This window comes from Amblyraja radiata, chromosome 19, assembly GCF_010909765.2.
Source record: "Amblyraja radiata isolate CabotCenter1 chromosome 19, sAmbRad1.1.pri, whole genome shotgun sequence".
Classification (NCBI taxonomy): Eukaryota; Metazoa; Chordata; class Chondrichthyes; order Rajiformes; family Rajidae; genus Amblyraja; species Amblyraja radiata.
This window is the reverse complement of record NC_045974.1, coordinates 10,061,181-10,080,050: the sequence shown is the minus strand read 5'-3', so window position 1 is coordinate 10,080,050 and position 18,870 is coordinate 10,061,181. Positions and strand designations below refer to the sequence as shown.

At 47.4% G+C, this 18,870-nt stretch overlaps 1 protein-coding gene across 3 annotated transcripts in view; it reads left to right on the top strand.

Moving 5' to 3' along the window:
* Window positions 1–18,870, top strand: part of pot1 (protection of telomeres 1) — a 127,417-nt gene that overhangs the window by 28,620 nt on the left and 79,927 nt on the right. For all 3 annotated transcript variants that reach the window (XM_033037642.1, XM_033037644.1, XM_033037643.1), the window contains exons 4-6: window positions 3,236–3,333; window positions 4,440–4,550; window positions 17,444–17,494. In XM_033037642.1, coding sequence (XP_032893533.1) covers window positions 3,236–3,333; window positions 4,440–4,550; window positions 17,444–17,494 — 260 coding nt within the window. The remainder of the gene's footprint in view (window positions 1–3,235; window positions 3,334–4,439; window positions 4,551–17,443; window positions 17,495–18,870) is intronic.

Here is an 18,870-nt window from a genome sequence, read left to right as displayed (position 1 = left end):
CCTCTCCCGACTTTACGTTTATCTTCATTCCCTTTGTCTCCTTTTCATCTCCAGCCTTTGTCACTTCCTCCACCCACCGACTGATCAAACAACCCCTCCCCTTCCCTCCCCACCTGTTGTATCCACCTATCACTTGCCAGGCTTTGTCCAAGCCCCACCACTCTCTTCCAGCTTTCTCCCCCAACCCTCTACTCCACTCCGTCTGAAGAAGGGTCCCGAACAAAAACGTTGTCTCCTGTTCATTCCCTCCCCAGATGCTGCCTGACCCGCTGAGTTCCTCAAGCACTGTTTCTCTTTTGGTCTGATCTAGTTTGTTTGGGCAGACCATCTGTACATGTCCCATTTGTTGCTGAGAGCCAGATCTTAACTCGTCTTGAGTAGACATTGTAGCTCTTTCAGTCAGTTGGAATAGGTCACCATTGTACATCCTGGGGTGCCTCTCCGCTAGGCTTGGAACTGGAGTGTCTGTGATTTAGGGGCACTCCGCTCTCTCCTGAATAATGCAACGCCATGCAATTTTGAGAAGAGCTGTTCACAAAAGTTGTCCAGAGAAATACTATTGTGTTTAGCTGCGACCTTTTTCTATTGAGGCCTGACTGCGGCTAATATTTAATTATTATTACCACACGGGCAGCACAGTTGCACAGCGCTTAAGTTGCTGCCTCACAGCACTGGAGACCCAGGTTCGATCCTGACTGTGGGCGCTGTCTGTATGGAGTTTGTACGTTCTCCCTGTGACCGCGTGGGTTTCCACCGGGTGCTCCGGGTTCCTCAGACACTCCAAAGACGTACAGGTTTGTATGTCGATGGGCTTCAGTATAAATTGTCCCCAATGTGTAGGATAGTGCTCGTGTACGGGTGACAGTTGGTCAGCACGGACTCGGTGGGCCGAAGGGCCTGTTTCTGTGCTGGTACACAAAAAAGCTGGAGAAACTCAGCGGGTGCAGCAGCATCTATGGAGCGAAGGAAATAGGCAACGTTTCGGGCCGAAACCCTTCTTCAGAAGGTTTGTGTACCTTTATTCAGAAGGGTTTCTTCAGAAGAGTTTGTGTACCTTCGATTTTCCAGCATCTGCAGTTCCTTCTTAAACACTGTTTCCGTGCTGTATATCTAAAGTCTGAAGTAAAGACAGACCTTCAGATAGATGTAAATACAAGGTAGACAAAAGCGCTGGAGAAACTCAGCGGGTGCAGCAGCATCTATGGAGCGAAGGAAATAGGCAACGTTTCGGGGCGAAACACATCTGAGTAAATAGAATCTGATTAATGTTTCTGATTATGTTTGATTCTATTATTTCACATTGTAAATACTTAGCAGATTAAAGTGCAGCCCAAAAGTGTTGATGAACTTGCGATCTAAATTCTTTACAGATTCATTCATAGCCTAGAATCCTAACGCATTGGCAATGTGTACGGGGGGTGTTTTCACAGCCTGGTGGTGAGCATGGAAACATCACGCCTTTTGTAGAACCAGTCCATGTGAAATTTTTGATGTTGTGACAATGTTGAAGAAAAAACGTGTTGGTCGCTTGTTATTCAGCTTATTTTGAAGTGAAACTTTTTGGTTTTAAATGTAACTTATTGGAGGTTGACAGTCAAGCTGCATCCAGAGGCATCGGGAATCCAACCGTGAAAACCATCTTTGGCGCGGATAGGTTATGTTACTCCAACCTTTTAGCTTTTTTTGTACTTTATTTGTCACCTGTACCGAGGTACAGTGAAATTCATTTTTGGCTACAGTTCAGTACAAGTATCACTATACATAAGCACTTAGATACGTTAGATAAGCATCTCAGATACAGTACAAGTGTATAGGGTGATTTCACGAAAGGTCACTGGGTCATAGGTCTTCACGCACGGTGCCGCAAAATCCAACTGGGGAACAAACGTCACTTCCAGCACGTGTTATCAATGCTAGAAACGCGAACTTTCAAACCTGTTAAAAACCGCGAAAACGGTTAGTTTTTGCGCTATAAATAACTGTGCAAGTCGGGGTGACCGTGAGGCACAGTTATCCTGCTTTAGAGTTCTAAAGATTAAGGAAAATTAAGGTAAAGACAAGACAGCGCTGAAGGGAAAATAACAGCGGAAGTTGTTGGCCGTGCAGATATAAAGATAGAAAATATCGGGAATTATCGCGTTTGCTCGCTGCATTTCATCAAAACTAAGTGATTATTGATGTTTTGATGAAATGCAGCTAGCAAACGCGATAATTCCCGATATTTTCTATCTTTATATCTGCACGGCCAACAACTTCCGCTGTTATTTTCCCTTCAGCGCTGTCTTGTCTTTACCTTAATTTTCCTTAATCTTTAGAACTCTAAAGCAGGATAACTGTGCCTCACGGTCACCCCGACTGGCACAGTTATTCATAACGCAAAAACTAACAGTTTTCGCGGTTTTTAACAGGTTTGAAAGTTCGCGTTTCTAGCATTAATAACGTACTGGAAGTGACGTTTGTTCCCCAGTTGGATTTTGCGGCTCCATGCGTGAAGACCTATGACCCAGTGGCCTTTCGTGAAATCACCCTATAGCAGGAGTACATTGAGACAGTATCCAGAGTCACCAGTTTGGTGCCATTTTCAAGTCCCAGTTGCTGTAAGCGCAGGGATCTTGACCTGACCATAAATGTCTGTTGTCCTGGCGGCGTTGCAGGCTCGGCCTGGCCAAGCGTAGAAGTGATGTCCTCCACTGCTCCTCCTCCGCTGTAGGCCACATGAGGACCATTCGCTTGGCTTCTTGGAGCGCTTTAGTTTAGTTTAGGGATGCAGTACATAAACAGGTTCTTCGGCCCACCGAGTCCGCGCCGACCAGCGATCCCCGCACGCTAACACATTCCTATACACGCTTGGGACAATTTACAACTTTAACCGGAGCCAATTAACCTACAAACCTGTACATCTTTGGAATGCGGGAGGAAACCGGAGGTCTCGGGGAATACCCACGGGGAGAACGTACAAACTCCATACAGACAGCACCCGTGGTCAGGATCGAACCAGGATCTCTGGCAACTCTACTGCTGTGCCACCGTGCCACCCATGTGTCTCTATCTCTGGTGTAGGCCAGCAGCTTCACTTCCTTCCTACACGCATGGATTTTATAAATGTCTTTACAGAAATGTAATTGAACATAATGGTGGCAGTGGGTGATCGATATACGTTTGTGTTTTTGTGGAATTCTGAAAGTTCAAATACTTGTCGTGATATAACACTGCTGTAATTTTCTGTTTGTCTTAGAATCAACCACACAGCCTTCGACATCCAACCAAGCATCAATCAACACCTTTATATTTGGAAAGTTGGTGGAAGACTGTGAGAGCATTCTGAAACAAGGGGTAAGCACGTCAATGAAGCGTTTATAGCCAGGGCAGAACGGTGGAGCAGCGGTGGAATTGCTGCCTTGCAGCACTTTCAGCGCTGGCGACCCGGGTTCGAACCTGTCTGTGGGCGCTGTCTGTACCTTAGCCGCGTGGATTTTCTCAGATCTTCAGTTTCCTCCCACACTCCAAAGACGTACAGGTTTGTAGGTCTGAAGAAGGGTCTCGACCCGAAACGTCACCCATTCCTTCTCTCCAGTGATGCTGCCTTGCCCGCTGAGTTACTCCAGTACTTTGTGGTGTCTATCTTCGATTTAAACCAGCATCTGCAGTTCTTTCCTACACCGGTTTGTAGGTTAATTGACTTGGTATGAATGTAAAATTGTCCCTAGCCTGTGTAGGATTGTGTTAATGTGCGGGGATCACTGGTCGGCTTGGACTCAATGGGCCGAAGGGCCTGCTTCTGTGCTGTACCTCTAAACTAAGCTACAGTGCATTCATAAAGTATTCAGATCCCTTCACTTTTTCCACATTTTGCCATGTTACAGCCTTATTCTAAAATGGATTAAAATCTTTTTTTTAATCATCATTCTACTCGCAATACCTCATAATAAAAATGCCAAAACAGGTGTTTAGAAATTTTTGCAGAAATGTAATTCAACATCAAGTCTACTCCGCAGGTAGACACAAAATACTGGAGAGAAGGAACGGGTGACATTTCGGGTTGAGACTCTTCTTCAGACTTAAGTCTATTCCGCCATTCAATCATGGCTGATCTACCTGTCCTTCTCAGTTCAGTTTAGTTTATTGTCACGTGTACCGAGATACAGCGAAAAGCTTTTTCTTGCATGCTAACCTGACCCAGCCATGTTCTCATGCCTTATCACCATAACCCTTATGAGTCAAGGAACCTTCAATCCCCGCTTTCAAAATACCTAATGTCTAAGCCTCCACAGCCGTCTGTGGCAATACATTCCACAGATTCACCACCCTCTGGCTAAAGGGATTCCTCCAGTGTTTGGACTACATTTAAGATGACTTAATGTGACTTATGTCAACCAAACTACCTCTTCGTTCTCGAGTTTCTAACTGAGTCTTTTGTTTCTCTCCTCTTGTCTCCGCAGGACACGGTGGTGCTCACGAATTTCCAAGCCAGCAAGTCCCCGAGTGCCAGCAAGGATGGCCGGCACGCTTTCCAGCTTGAACTCTCCGATGAGGCAGGAACCACGGTCTTTGTAAGTCGAGCTACGTTCAGGCCTGTGTGTGTGTACTTGTTAGGTTGGGACCGTTGGGAATATTGGCAAAAATGTGTTGGGAATACCATGATGGCCATTCAGCTGGTATTATACAAGATGGTCCATATCTCTCATCCCACACATACATGACCCATATCTATCAAGGCACATACATGACCCATATCACTCGTATAGCACATACACGACCCATATATCATACAGCACATGACCCATGTCTCTCAAGGAACATGCATGACATATCTCTCATACAACACAACCATGGTCTATATCGCTCATACAACACGTACATGACACATACACAGCACATACATGACCCATATCACGCGTACAGCACAGAAGCAGGTCCTTCAGGGCTGAACCGTATGATTCTATGACATTCAGCACAGTATAATGGATGGGATTTATATAGCGCCTTTCTAATACTCAAGGCGCTTTACATCGCATTATTCATTCACTCCTCAGTCACACTCGGTGGTGGTAAGCTACTTCTGTAGCCACAGCTGCCCTGGGGCAGACTGACGGAAGCGTGGCTGCCAATCTGCGCCTACGGCCCCTCCGACCACCACCAATCACTCACACACATTCACACACAGGCAAAGGTGGGTGAAGTGTCTTGCCCAAGGACACAACGACAGTATGCCTCTGACATTGTTCTGAACCTTTTCATACCTCTAGTTTCCCTCTCCCCTGACTCTCAGTACGAAAAAAAGTCTCGACCCGAAACATCACCTGCTGACTTACTCCAGTTTTGTGTCCATCTCCCAGGACTCATTGTGCTGAGTGCATGTTTCTGTGCTGTATGCCCATGGGCCAGACATGGGTGAATGGGACCTGCATCTCTCCAAGTGTTTTTTAAATGCTGTCATGCTTCCAGTGTTTTGTGTTTTACTTGATAAAAGAAAGTTCAGAGTACTCTTTTGGCATTTCATCAAGCAGGAAGAGATCAGACTTAAATTTTTTTTTAAATTAGATTAAAAAGTATATACAAAAGAAGAACTGTGCAATATACATATAGTGAGAGGCCTGGATAACTTACCGAATAGTGGATGTGGAGAGGATGTTTCCACTAGTTTAAGACTAGAGGTCATCACCTCAGAATTAAAAGACGTTCCTTTGGGAAGGAGATGAGGAATGTTTTTAGTCAGAGGGTGATGAATTTGTGGAATTCATTGCAACAGAAGGCAGTGGAGGCCAAGTCAATTAATATTTTTAAGGCAGAGCTAGATGCGTCAATTCTAGATTAGTACGGGTGTCAGGGGTTAGGGGGAGAAGGCAGGAGAATGGGGTTGAGAGGGAAAGGTAGATCTGCCATGATTGAATGGTGCAGTAGACTTGATGGGCCGAATGACCTAATTCTGCTCCTATAACTTATGACCTTATGAACTTGCATTAATTTGAAGGTTGACAAAAATGCTGGAGAAACTCAGCGGGTGAGGCAGCATCTATGGAACGAAGGAATAGGTGATGTTTCGGGTCAAGACCCTTCTTAATTTGCTTTGTATCGTAGTGTCTGCACATATTTTACTTGGCACCCTTGCCATTGAAGTGGCCCGTGGGATTGGAGAACACTTTTGATGGGAGGCTCAATCAAGATCTTATCTTTGTTTATCTGACCCGTTATTTGTGGTGCTGCAAAAAGTCCTTCTTTAGTAAGGCTGAGCTGAGCTGGGCAGAGCTGTGCCAGTCCAGCTTGCAGTCATCAGGATCGACAGCAGATGGCGCCATCTGAGCCCAGAGACTGCTGTGGGAAGAATATTCAATTCTGTGCACTGATCTTTGTCAAAGACATGCCAGAGTGTAATTGAAAGTGAAGATCACTTTTCAACCACAAGGACATGAGACAATTATACCCAATAATATTTCAGGTAATTTATCCAAAATGCCTTTCTGCTGACTGGTTAGCAAGCTGCAAAAGCTTTTCCCTGTACCTCGGTACATGTGGCAATAAACTCGACTCAACTGGAAAGTGTCCAGAGAAGATTTACAAGGATGTTGCTGGGACCAGAGGGCCTGAGCTATATGGAGAGGCTGAGCAGGCTAGCACATTGTTCCTTGGTGCATAGGAGGATGAGAGGCGATCTTTTAGAGGTGTAAAAAATGATGAGATGAATATATCGGGTAAATGGGCTTTGGCCCAGGGTAGGCGAATCGAGAACCAGAGGACATAGATTTAAGGTGAGGGAGGAGAGATTTAGCAGGAACCAGAGGGGTAACTTTTTCCACGCAAAGGGTGGTGGGTTTATGGAACGAGCTGCCAGAGGAGGTAGCTGAGGCTGGGACTTTCACAACTTTTAAGAAACACTTAGACGGGTACATGGATGGGATGGGTTTAGAGGGATATGGGCCAAACGCGGGCTGGTGGGACTAGAGTAGATGGGGCATGTTGCTCTGCCTGGACAAATTGGGCCGAAGAGCCTGATTCCACTGTCGACTGGCTAGGTGTTTCCAGCTTTCTTTTTGTTCTGTTTCCTGATCAAGAGAATCTCGTTGAAAATTTTTATATATACAATTTTGTAGGACAATTAATGCAGAAATCTATAATAACTTCATTGAGCCAGCATTCTGCCCAGGAGTCATAATTATTTAATGCATCTCAAATTTAATGCATTTTGTTTAAAAATGGCATTGTTAACAAAACACAAAGTGTTGGAGGAACAGAACCAGTCGGGCAGCTTGTTTTTATTGCATAAAATATTTTAGAGTTCTGCCCAAGACCGCAGGAAATTGCAGGGAGTTGTAGATGTAACCCAGTCCATCTCACAGACCAGACCTCCCACCATTGACACCATCTACACTTCACGCTGCCTCGGAAAAGCAGCCAACATAATCAGAGACTTGTCCCACCCTGGTCATTCCCCCAGCTCCAGTCCGGCAGAAGATACCGAAGCTTGAAAGCGCGCGCCACCAGACTCGTGAACAGCTTCTCCCCCTCTGTTATCTGGCTTATGCACGGTCCTTCCACAAGCAAGGGTACTGTCCGATTCACCTCTACCTCATTGTGGACGTTGGAGTTTGCTGCAGTGCCGAGAACACTATTCAGCACTCTGTATCTTCCCCTTTCCTCTAACTATCGTGTGGAGTTTGCACGTTCTCCCTGTGGGTCTCCACGTGGGTTTTCTCCGGGTGCGCCAGTTTCCTCTCACATCCCGAAGACTTCCAGGTTTGTAGGTTAATTGGCCCTCTGCAAAAATTGTAAATTGTTTTTAGTGTGTAGGTTAGAACTAGTGTACGGGAATGGTCGTTGGTTGGCATGGACTTGTTGGGGCGAAGGTCCGGTTTCCACGCTGTATCTCTAAAGCCTAGAGTAAAGTCTATTGTACGAGTTTGCCTTGATTGTGTTGATGTATAGTGTTATCTGATATGTTTGGATAGCATGCAAAACCATGCTTTTCACTGTACCTCGATACTCCTGACAGTAATAAATCTAAATCTGTAAGAGAAAACCAGAGCACCTGGAGGGAACCCACACAGTCACAGAGAGTACGGCCACTGGGCGGTGCAGTGGCGCAGCGGTAGAGACCCGGGTTCGATCCTGACTACAGGAGCTGTCTATACGGAGTTTGTACGCTCTCCCCGTGACCGCATGGGTTTTCTCCGGGTGCTCCGGTTTACTCTCGCACCCCAAAGACGTACAGGATCGCAGGTTAACTGGCTTCAGTGAGATTGTAAATCGTCCCCAGTGTGTAGGATAGTGCTAGTGTACGGGGTGATCGCTGGTCAGCGCGGGCTCGGTGGGCCAAAGTGCCTGTTTCCGCTCTGTATGCCTAAAGTCTAAATGAGCAAACTTCACAGTGAAGGAGCTGGTGCCAGGATTGAACCTGGGTCTCTGGAGCTGTGAAGCAGCCATCTTTCCTCTTACTGCAGTTGCAGCCAAAGCGCTGGCTGAATGTTTCAAAGTTTCAGGGTTTCAAGGTCAGTTTATTGTCACGTGTACCAATTAAAGTACAGTCAAACTCGAATTACCATACAGCCAGACAAATAAAAAAGCAGCAAGACATATAGCCACGTAAAAGTCACCATAAACATCCACCACAGTGGATTCCCCACACTCCTCACTGTCATGGAAGGCAATCAAGTCTAATCTTCCTCTTTTATTCTCACGTGGTTGCGGCAGCCGAACCATCCGCAGTCGAGGCGATTGAAGCTCCCGCAGCCAGTGGTCAAAGTCCCCGCGTTGGGGCGATCGAAGCTCCCGCAGCCAGCGGCCGAAGTCCCCGCGTCGGGGTGATCGAACCCCTCGTGTTGGGGCGGTCGAAACCCCCGCGGTTGGAGTTCCCGAAGTCGGCCTCTAACCAGAGACTGCGAGCTCCGTGATATTAAGTCCGCAAGCTCCCATGGTGGAGCTCTCGAAGACAATTCCCAGCGAAGGACGCCAACTCCTCGCCGCAGGCCGCAGTGCGGACGGAGGTTACGATACGGGAAAAAAAATCGCATCTCCGTCGAGGTAAGAGATCAGAAAAAGTTTTCCCACTCCCCCACATAAAACAAGCTAAAGAACACTAAAACATACATTTAACATACAAAGAAGGAAGGGACAGACTGTTGGCGAGGTGTTAACATGGTGTAAAAAGTTCACTCTAAAGCCATAGAATGCAACATCAAAGGAAATGCGTGCACCGCTGTGATTAGTTCATCACTGCAGGGGCCGAGTGGGTGTTTAGAGGAAGTGTTTGTTTGGAACTTCAAGTCCAAACGATGCCTGGTTTTCAGAGAACTAGCTTAATTAGGCATGTACAAAGTGGGGCATAAAAGCAGAATTCCCCAAACACTGCAAAGTTGCAACATCCTCCGTCATTAAAAACTGTCTAAAATGGATCAATCGAGTTGATTTTTGATCTTGACACTGACCTTCTAAGGATGTCAAAGGTTATGGGGAGAAGGCTGGAGAATGGGGTTGAGAGGGAAAGATAGATCAGCCATGGTCAAATGGCGGAGCAGACTCAATGGGCCGAATGGCCTAATTCTGCTCCAATGTCTTGTGGTTTTTAAAATCCAAGTGGTCTTTGCTACAGTACCCCTGAAAAGTAGCTTGATCAGATACAATTATTGAATCAGCACTGCAGATTTTTGGCCTCTGTCTCATTAGCATTCAGATGACTTGAAGACTTCTAAGTATAGAAGTTGGGAGGTCATGTTACAATTATACAAGATGTTGGTGAGACCACATTTACAGCATAGTGTTCAGTTCTGGACATCTTGTTATAGGAAATATGTCAAACATGAAAGGGTTCAGAGAAGATTTACCAGGATGTTGCCTGGACTTCAAGGTAGGGAGAGGTTGAGCAGGCTAAGACTTTATTCCATGGAGCGCAGAAGGATGAGGGGTGTACAAAATCATGAGAGGAATAGATCGGGTAGACGCACAGAGTCTCTTGCCCAGGGTAGGGGAATTGAGAACCTGAGGACCTAGGTTTAAGCTGAGGGGGGGGGAAAGATTTAATGGGAACCTGAGGGGTAACTTTTTTTTTACACAAAGGCTAGAAGGTGTGTGGAACAAGTTGCTGGAGGAGGAAGTTGAGGCAGGTACTATCGCAACGATTAAAGGGCCTGTCCCACTTGGGTGTCATTTGCACGTCACGCTGGTGGCTCGCGAAGATTTTGTGAATCATAAAATCCTGGGGCACCGCGCGCGACCGTGCGTCACTACCTACGTCACCACGTCTCGCCATGCGCGTAAATGATGTCGCGTAAATGACGCGCAAATAACGCCCAAGTGGGACGGGCTGTTAAGAAACATTTAAACAGGTTCGTGGATAGAGTCGTTTTAGAGGGATGTGGGCCAAATGTAGTGTAGATGGGACATGGTGGTTGGTGTGGGCAAGTTGGGCCGAAGGGCCTGTTTCCACGCTGTATGTCTCTATGACTCTCTCTAAGATGGATTATTCATAGGGTCAGCTGCTAGCTACGTGAATACAGTGACTATCCAGTAGATTTGAGACTTGTCAACTTAATTAATGCCACATTACAGTAAACCCTTGTTTAAATGGACCCCTTTATAACATTAGCGAAGTGGAGGATCTATTATAGAGATTCAGGCCTGTCGACCTATCTGGGTCATCTGCAGCACAAGTAAAGTGACTGTGGGCTGCACGGCACTTGCCTGAAGCTTGCTTGCACTTTAGATAAACACCACCAGAAACCAATTATATATCTGTTATTTATTAAATATAAAGAACTTGCTGCAGGCACTCGTTCTCATTAATTCATTTGACAAATTGACAGTCCCCACAAATATTTTCTGGTCCTGAATCATTAAGCTATTAGTTTGTTTCTCTGTTTTGTTTTTTAAAGTCATTTTTTATTTAGTTTAGTATAGAGATTATGGGTGGAAATGCCCCCCCTCGCTGCCCCTCATCCTTCTAAACTCCAGCGCGTATAGGCCCAGAGCCGTGAGGAAAGATTGAAAAGACTAGGCTTGTATTCACTGGAGTTTAGAAGGATGAGGGGATATCTTATAGAAACATATAATATTATAAAAGGACTAGATGCAGGAAAAATGTTCCCAATGTTGGGCGAGTCCAGAACCAGGGGCCACCGTCTTAGAATAAAGGGGAGGTCATTTAAGACTGAGGTGAGAAAAAACGTTTTCACCCAGAGAGTTGTGAATTTGTGGAATTCCCTGCCACAGAGGGCAGTGGAGGCCAAATCACTGGATGGATTTAAGAGAGAGTTAGATAGAGCTCTAGGGGCTAGTGGAGTCAAGGGATATGGGGAGAAGGCAGGCACGGGTTATTGATAGGGGACGATCAGCCATGATCACAATGAATGGCGGTACTGGCTCGAAGGGCTGAATGGCCTCCTCCAGCACCTATTTTCAATGTTTCTAAACGCTCCTCATACATTAACCCGATCATCCCCCGGGATCTTGTAAACCCCCTCTAGACCCCCTCCAACGCCAGCGCATCCTTCCTCAGATATTTGGACGCAAAACTGCTCACAATGCTCCAAATGTGGCCTGACCAGCACCTTATAAAGCCTCAGCATCACATCCCATCAAGTCCTCTCAAAAGGAATGCTAACATTGCATTTGCCTATTCTCCCTACACACCAGGGGGTAGTTTGCAAGAGGCCAACTAACCAACAAACCTGCACGTCTTTAGAATGTGGGAGGAAGCCGGAGAAAACGCGTGCGGTCACAGGGAGAAAATTGCAAACTGCGCACAGAGGTCAGGAATGAACCTGGTTCACTGGCGCTGTGAGGCAGCAACTCTACTGGCTGCACTACAGCGCTGCCTCCATGGGAATTCCTTTATTTCATCAGAATAGTTTTCTAAAACGCGGCAAAGCAGAAACACAATCTCGTTACATTCCTTTATTAAGTTGTAATGAAATTGGCAGCAAAAAGGTATTGATTCAATTGGATGTGTGTGGAAGAAAAATCTCCAAAGAGCTGGGATTGGAACTCTGAATCTGTTGATCGAGTTTTAGCTAAGGCTTCTCCCCCATCCTACTTACTGCAGCTGAGCAGTGGCAGTAGGTTTGTGCGGGAAGGAACTGCAGATGCTTCTTTAAACTGAAAATGGACACAAAAAGCTGGAGTGACTCAATGGGCCAGGCAGCATCTGCGGAGAAAAGGAGTAGGTAACGTTTTGGGTCGAGACTCTTCTTCAGACTGAGAGTGGGGGGGGGGGGGGGGGGGGGGGGGAAGAAACAAGAGATATAGATGGTGATCTAGAGAGATGGAGAACAAATTAATGAAAGATATGCAAAAAAGTAACAATGATAAAAGAAAGGCAGCAGGTTTGTCAGCAGAGAGTCTGATCCTACTTGACACTCTGGGGGAGGCTATTCAGCCCATCGGGTGGAGGCCGTACCTCAGCTACCTTGACATGACCTCTGGTGATGCTTCAGAGACGCAGCATGGAAACGGGCCGTCCAGCGATCCCCGTACACTAGCACTATCCTACACACATTAGGGACATAGGGAAACTTTACATTTTTACAGAAGCCATTTAATCTACAAACCTGTATGTCTTTGGCATGTTGGAGGAAACCAGTGCACCCGGGGAAAACCCATGCAGGTCACGGGGAGAGCGTACAAACTCTGTACAGACAGCTCCCATAGTCAAGATCGAACGCGGATCTCTGGAGCTGTAAGGCAGCAACTCTACCGCTCCGCCACCAATCTTCTCCACCATTTGGTATGATTGTGGTGACACTGTTGTACCAGACACTGTAGGTTAGTTGGGATACAGCCTTTAAGTATAAAGGTTGCTCTGGTTACTTAATCTTGGGGCAGTGCAAAGAGACCCACTACAATAGGTTGACACAAAATGCTGGAGTAACTCAGCGGGACAGACAGCATCTCTGGAGAGAAGAAATGGGTGATGTTTCAGGTTGAGATCCTTCTTCAGACAGTAAGCCATGGGAAAGAGGAGCCATTACATCAACTCCCACGCCCTGCCCGACCAAGCTTCCAACCTCATCGTTCCCCAGCCCCGCACGGCCCGGTTTTACCTTCTCCCCAAAATCCACAAACCCGGCTCTCCCGGCAGACCCATTGTCTCTGCTTGTTCGTGCCCCACCGAACTCATCTCCACATACCTTAACTCCATACTATCCCCCTTGGTCAAATCCCTCCCCACCTATGTTCTAGACACCTCAGACACTCTCCGCCGCCTCTGCGCATTCCACTCTCTAGGCCCTCACCCCCTCATCTTCACCATGGACGTCCAGTCACTCTACACCTCCATCCCCCACCAGGATGGCCTCAAAGCCCTCCGGTTCTTCCTCGACCAGAGGAGCAACCTATACCCAGCCACTCTCCTCCGCCTAGCGGAGTTGGTCCTCACCCTCAACAACTTTACGTTTGACTCCTCCCATTTCCTCCAAACACAAGGCGTAGCTATGGGCACACGCATGGGCCCCAGCTACGCCTGCCTCTTTGTCGGGTACGTCGAACAATCCTTGTTCAATACGTACCAGGGCCCCATCCCCGACCTCTACCTCCGTTACATTGACTACTGCTTTGGGGCCACCTCCTGCACCCACACACAACTGACTGACTTCATCCACTTCACCACCAACTTCCATCCGGCACTCAAATACACCTGGACCATTTCCGACACTTCCCTACCATTCCTTGCCCTCACCATCTCCATCGCAGGGGATAGACTTCTGACCGACATCCACTATAAACCCACTGACTCACATGGCTATCTGGACTACACGTCTTCCCACCCTGCCCCCTGTAAGGACTCCATCCCCTACTCCCAATTCCTCCGCCTACGCCGCATCTGCTCCCAGGATGAGACGTTCCACACCAGGGCATCGGAAATGTCCTCGCTCTTCAGGGAACGGGGATTCCCCTCCTCCACCATAGATGAGGCTTGCACCAGGGTCTCTTCCATACCCCGCAACACTGCTCTCTCTCCCCATCCCCGCACACGCAACAAGGACAGAGTCCCCCTAGACCTCACCTTTCACCCCACCAGCCGACAAATACAACAAATCATCCTCCGCCATTTTCGCCACCTCCAACGTGACCTCGCCACATCTTCCCATCTCCCCATCTCCCCCCCCCATGTCTGCCTTCCGCAAAGACCGCTCCCTCTGCAACTCCCTTGTCAATTCTCCCCTTCCCTCCCGTACCATCCCCTCCCCGGGCACTTTCTGTTGCAACCGCAAGAAATGCAACACCTGTCCCTTTACCTCACCCCTCGACTCCATTCAAAGACCCAAGCAGTCGTTCCAGGTGCGACAAAGGTTCACCTGTATCTCCTCCAACCTCATCTACTGCATCCGCTGCTCTAGATGCCAGCTGATTTATATCGGTGAGACTGAGCGGAGGTTGGGCGATCGTTTCGCCGAACACCTCCGCTCAGTCCGCAAGAACCTACCTGAACTCCCGGTGGCTCAGCACTTCAACTCCCCCTCCCATTCCCAATCCGACCTCTCTGTCCTGGGTCTCCTCCATTGCCAGAGTGAGCAACACCGGAAATTGGAGGAACAACACCTCATATTCCGCCTGGGTAGCCTGCATCCGGAGGGCATGAACATTGAATTCTCCCAATTTTGCTAGCCCTTGCTGCCTCCTCCCCTTCCTTAACCCTCGAGCTGTCTCCTCCCACCCCCCCCCCGCCCTCGGGCTCCTCCTCCTCCCTTTTTCCTTCCTTCTCCCCCCCCACCCCCTATCAGTCTGAAGAAGGGTTTCGGCCCGAAACGTTGCCTATTTCCTTCGCTCCATAGATGCTGCTGCACCCGCTGAGTTTCTCCAGCATTTTTGTGTACCAGCCATTACATTAGTTGTCTTTCCCTGCTGATTCTTACCCCCCTTAGCCTTAAACTTACCCCCCCCCCCCCCCCCACTTACCCCCCTTATCCTTATGGGTCTGTCCCACTTAGGCGATTTTTCAGGCGAGGCCGCGACTAGTTCCCAGAATGCGGGAACTCCTCACGACCAAGAAGGCGACTCCCCGGCAACCACCCGCGACCATGTGGCGACTGCAGTAGCCTAAAAAAATCGCCTAAGTGGGACGGGCCCATTAAACGTTTGCCCTCTGGTCATTGACCTTCCCACCCTGCGGGAAAAAAGGTTCAGGCTGTCTACCCTTTCTAGGCGTCTCCAGAGAAAACATTCCAACGTGTGCCAACCCCTCTTTTAGCTAACGCCCTCTAATCCAGGCAGCATTCTGGTAAACCTCTTCTGCCTCCTCACCAAAGCCTCCACATTTTCTTTGTAATGGGGCAACACAACACACCAAATTACAGCCAACTATTACTGCTTTTTTTTGTTAATGTCGTTCTACAAATTAACGTAATACAATTAAATTGTTTTCCTTTGGCATCCTTATGATTTATACTATTGCTTATGTGCCATAATCAACTTCAGACTAAAAGAAATATTACTAATTAGTTGTCGATAAGTCTTTTGGAGAGTATAGAGAATCCATTGTTGCCAAAGGTTAAAGAAAGAGATTTTTCTTTGCAAAAAGCAATCGGTGGCGTAGTTGGTAAAGCTGCTGCCTCACAGCCCCAGTGATGCCGGTTCAATCCTAACCTCTGGAAGCCGTCAGTGTGTTCATAAGTGATGGGAGACGAATTATACCATTCGGCCCCTCAAGACTACTCCGCCTTCAATTATGGCTGATCTATCTCTCCCTCCTAACCCCTTTCTCCTGCCTTCTCCCCATAACCCCTGTATTAATTAAGAATCTATCCATCTCTGCCTTAAAATGATCCATTAACTTGACCTCCACATCCTTCTGTGTGGAAAGAATTCCACAGATCCATCACCCTCTGACCAAAGAAACTCCTCCTCATCTCCTTCCTAAAGGAATGTCCTTTTAATTCTGAGGCTCTGACCTCTAGGCCTAGACTCTCCCACTAGTGGAAACATCCTCTCCACATTGCTCTGTCCGGGTCTATCCTTGAATGGAGTTTTCACGTTCATCCTGTGACCAACTCACAAGGATATGCAGGTTGCTGGATTTATTGGGCATTATCCATTGCACCGAGTGTGAGGCTGAGGTGTAGCGTCTGGGTGAGGTTTATGGCAGTGTGGGTAGAATAAAGTGGGGGCAAGCAGGGGGCGGCTCGGCAGCCTCGGCAGCCTCCACATGAAGCCACGATCCGCCGCTCCGGGCCTTGTGTTTAGCCACGCCAGGGCAACCCTGCTTATTTGGGTCCATGTCTGTGTTTATGGTCCATCCTGCACCCACCACTGCAGTGATACATGATGCGATTGTTCACTCTACCGCTCGAGCTCTTCAGTATGCTGTTATATTAGGGAAACTGAACCATCCTACCACAACCGGAGAGCAGTCCTCAACTACTATCTACCCCATTGGTGACCCTCGGACTATCTTTGATCGGACTTTACTGGCTTTACCTAGCACTTGCTCTGCACGGCAGACATTACAAGGGCCTTCTACGCCCGCACCTCCAGACTCAGGAACAGCTTCTTTCCCAGAGCTATAGCGGCTCTGAACCGGCCCTGCTGAGTGCCCCCCACCCCCATGGACTGTCTCCCTCGGATGGTCACGTCGCACAGACACATCTGCTCTTTAGTCTGTTTTGACTATTTTACTGTCGTAATGTTCTTTTTACAAACCATGTTCTCGGGGTATCTAAATCTAAATGTTAGTAGTTACTTAAGTTATGATGTCGGATGGAAGCTGCATACCCAAATCTCGTTGCACTTATGTGCAATGACAATAAAATATATTATTATTATTATTATTATATTATTCCCTTCATCATCTGTCGGCAGTCGCTTGTAACGAGTATGACTGCCTTCATGGAGGACGCCTGTGCGTGACTTTGTTTAACGTGGGGAGCCTGGTGCACAGACAGCCACCACACGGTCCTTGACAGATCTGGGTCAGGATCCAGTGGCATGGAGTCCAAGACGACCGGAGACCCTTTTCTGCTGCAGACGTCATCCGCCTTCCCAGCCACAGTGTGACGCTCAGCCATCATCCTCAGTTGCGGTCTCGGTTGGATTGCTCTTTGTCAGGGACCTCCCCCTCGACCTTACCGCCATGGGTGGCCCTACCAGGAGCAAAGCTCCAGACGGCATCGCTCTCAGGATCTCAGGTCCACACAAGCTTCTCCACCACAACAAGGTGACAATCCACAGAGAAGATGCTCCCTTATGATGTATCGATATACTGTAAATGGCTTGATTGCAATCATGTATTGTCTTTCTGCTGACTGGATAGCACACAACAAAAGCTTTTCACTGTACCTCAGTACACGTGACAATAAACTGACCTGAAACTGTACATGTGTGGGAATTTAGAACTTTGAATTATCTGAATTAATAGTGCAAACAACACAGTTTAAAATCAGTAAATCCGACTGCATTTGGCCTATTCTTCAACAGCTGTATCTTTAATTTTTATTTTCCTTTATGTGTTATTCTATTTTAGGTTTGCTGCAAAACTGGGCCGGAATCGGCAGCAATCATCCGAAAGACGAAGGTATTTGCCAGTTCAGCTGACTAAATGTTTGTCCTTGTGCTGTATCAGTTATATAAATGTGTGGGAAGGGACTGCGGGTGCTGGGTTAGAGTGAAGTTAGACACAAAAAGCTGGAGTAACTCAGCGGGACAGACTGCATGACCTGCTGAGTTACTCCAGCTTTTTGTGTCTATCTTCAAATATGTACTGTAGATGTCTTTCAAAGAACTCCCCACAGGCTTACTTTATCCCAATGAAGGATTTACACCCATCCAAGTTGTCATTGAAGAATAAACTGTTAGCGGCACGAAAAGGATTTAAATGTAAACACATCCTGGTTTTGTTTCCATGGGAACTGGTTCAGTTTAGTTCATTTTAGTTTAATTTAGAAATACATACAAAGTCCCTTCCCACCGAGTCCGCGCCGACCAGCGATCCCTGCACACTAACATTATCCTGCACGTACTAGGGAGGATTTACAATTAGAACCAAGCCAATCAGCCGACCAACCTGTACGTCTTTAGAGTGTGGGCGGAAACCGGAGCACCTGGAGAAAAGCCACGCAGGTCACGGAAAGAACATACAAGTTCCATACAGGTAGCACCTGGAGTCGGGACCGAACCTGGTTCTTTGGCGCTGTAAGGCAGAAACTCTACCGCTGCGCCTCCGTGCTGCCCCCTGCCTAGGTTCATAGGTTATGTTTTACGGCAACTAGAATGTGTCCAATAATGTTATTATTGTAAACCTCCTCAATGCATTCCGTTTGAGTCCAGCATAATCGGTGATACTCAAAATATTTTGCGAGGTTAGTTGGTTTCCCTGAGCTGATAAATAGAAATACCTCAACATTCTCTTTCCAGCCATTACAAAGCCAAGGTGATCGTTTAGATCCGAACTGAATGAGGTGTTCCACGATTTATTTAAATGTAGAAACTATGACATTTGGTCTCCTCCCACCCTACACATAGCATTGTATTTCCTATCCTTATTACTAATTTCTACATTGTTTTATAGACTTAGAGATATAGGCCCTTCAGCCCACTGAGTCTTTGCCGACCGCCGATCACTTCTCACACTATCCCCTAATACTAACTGTCGTACACACTGGGGACAATTTACAATTTTACCGAAGCCAATTAACCTACAGACGTACGTCTGGGATGTGGGAGGAAATTGGAGCACCCGGAGAAAACCCACACGGTCACGGGGAGCACGTTCAAACCCCGTACAGACAGCACCCGTACGCCAGCACTACCCAGGATCGAACCTAGGTCTCTGGCGCTGTAAGGCAGCAACTCTACCGCTGCGCCACCGTGCTGCCCTTAATATATACTATACTTAGTATTGTAAGTCAACCAAATTCAAGTACAATGGGTAGAGGAAAGGGAAAGATTCAT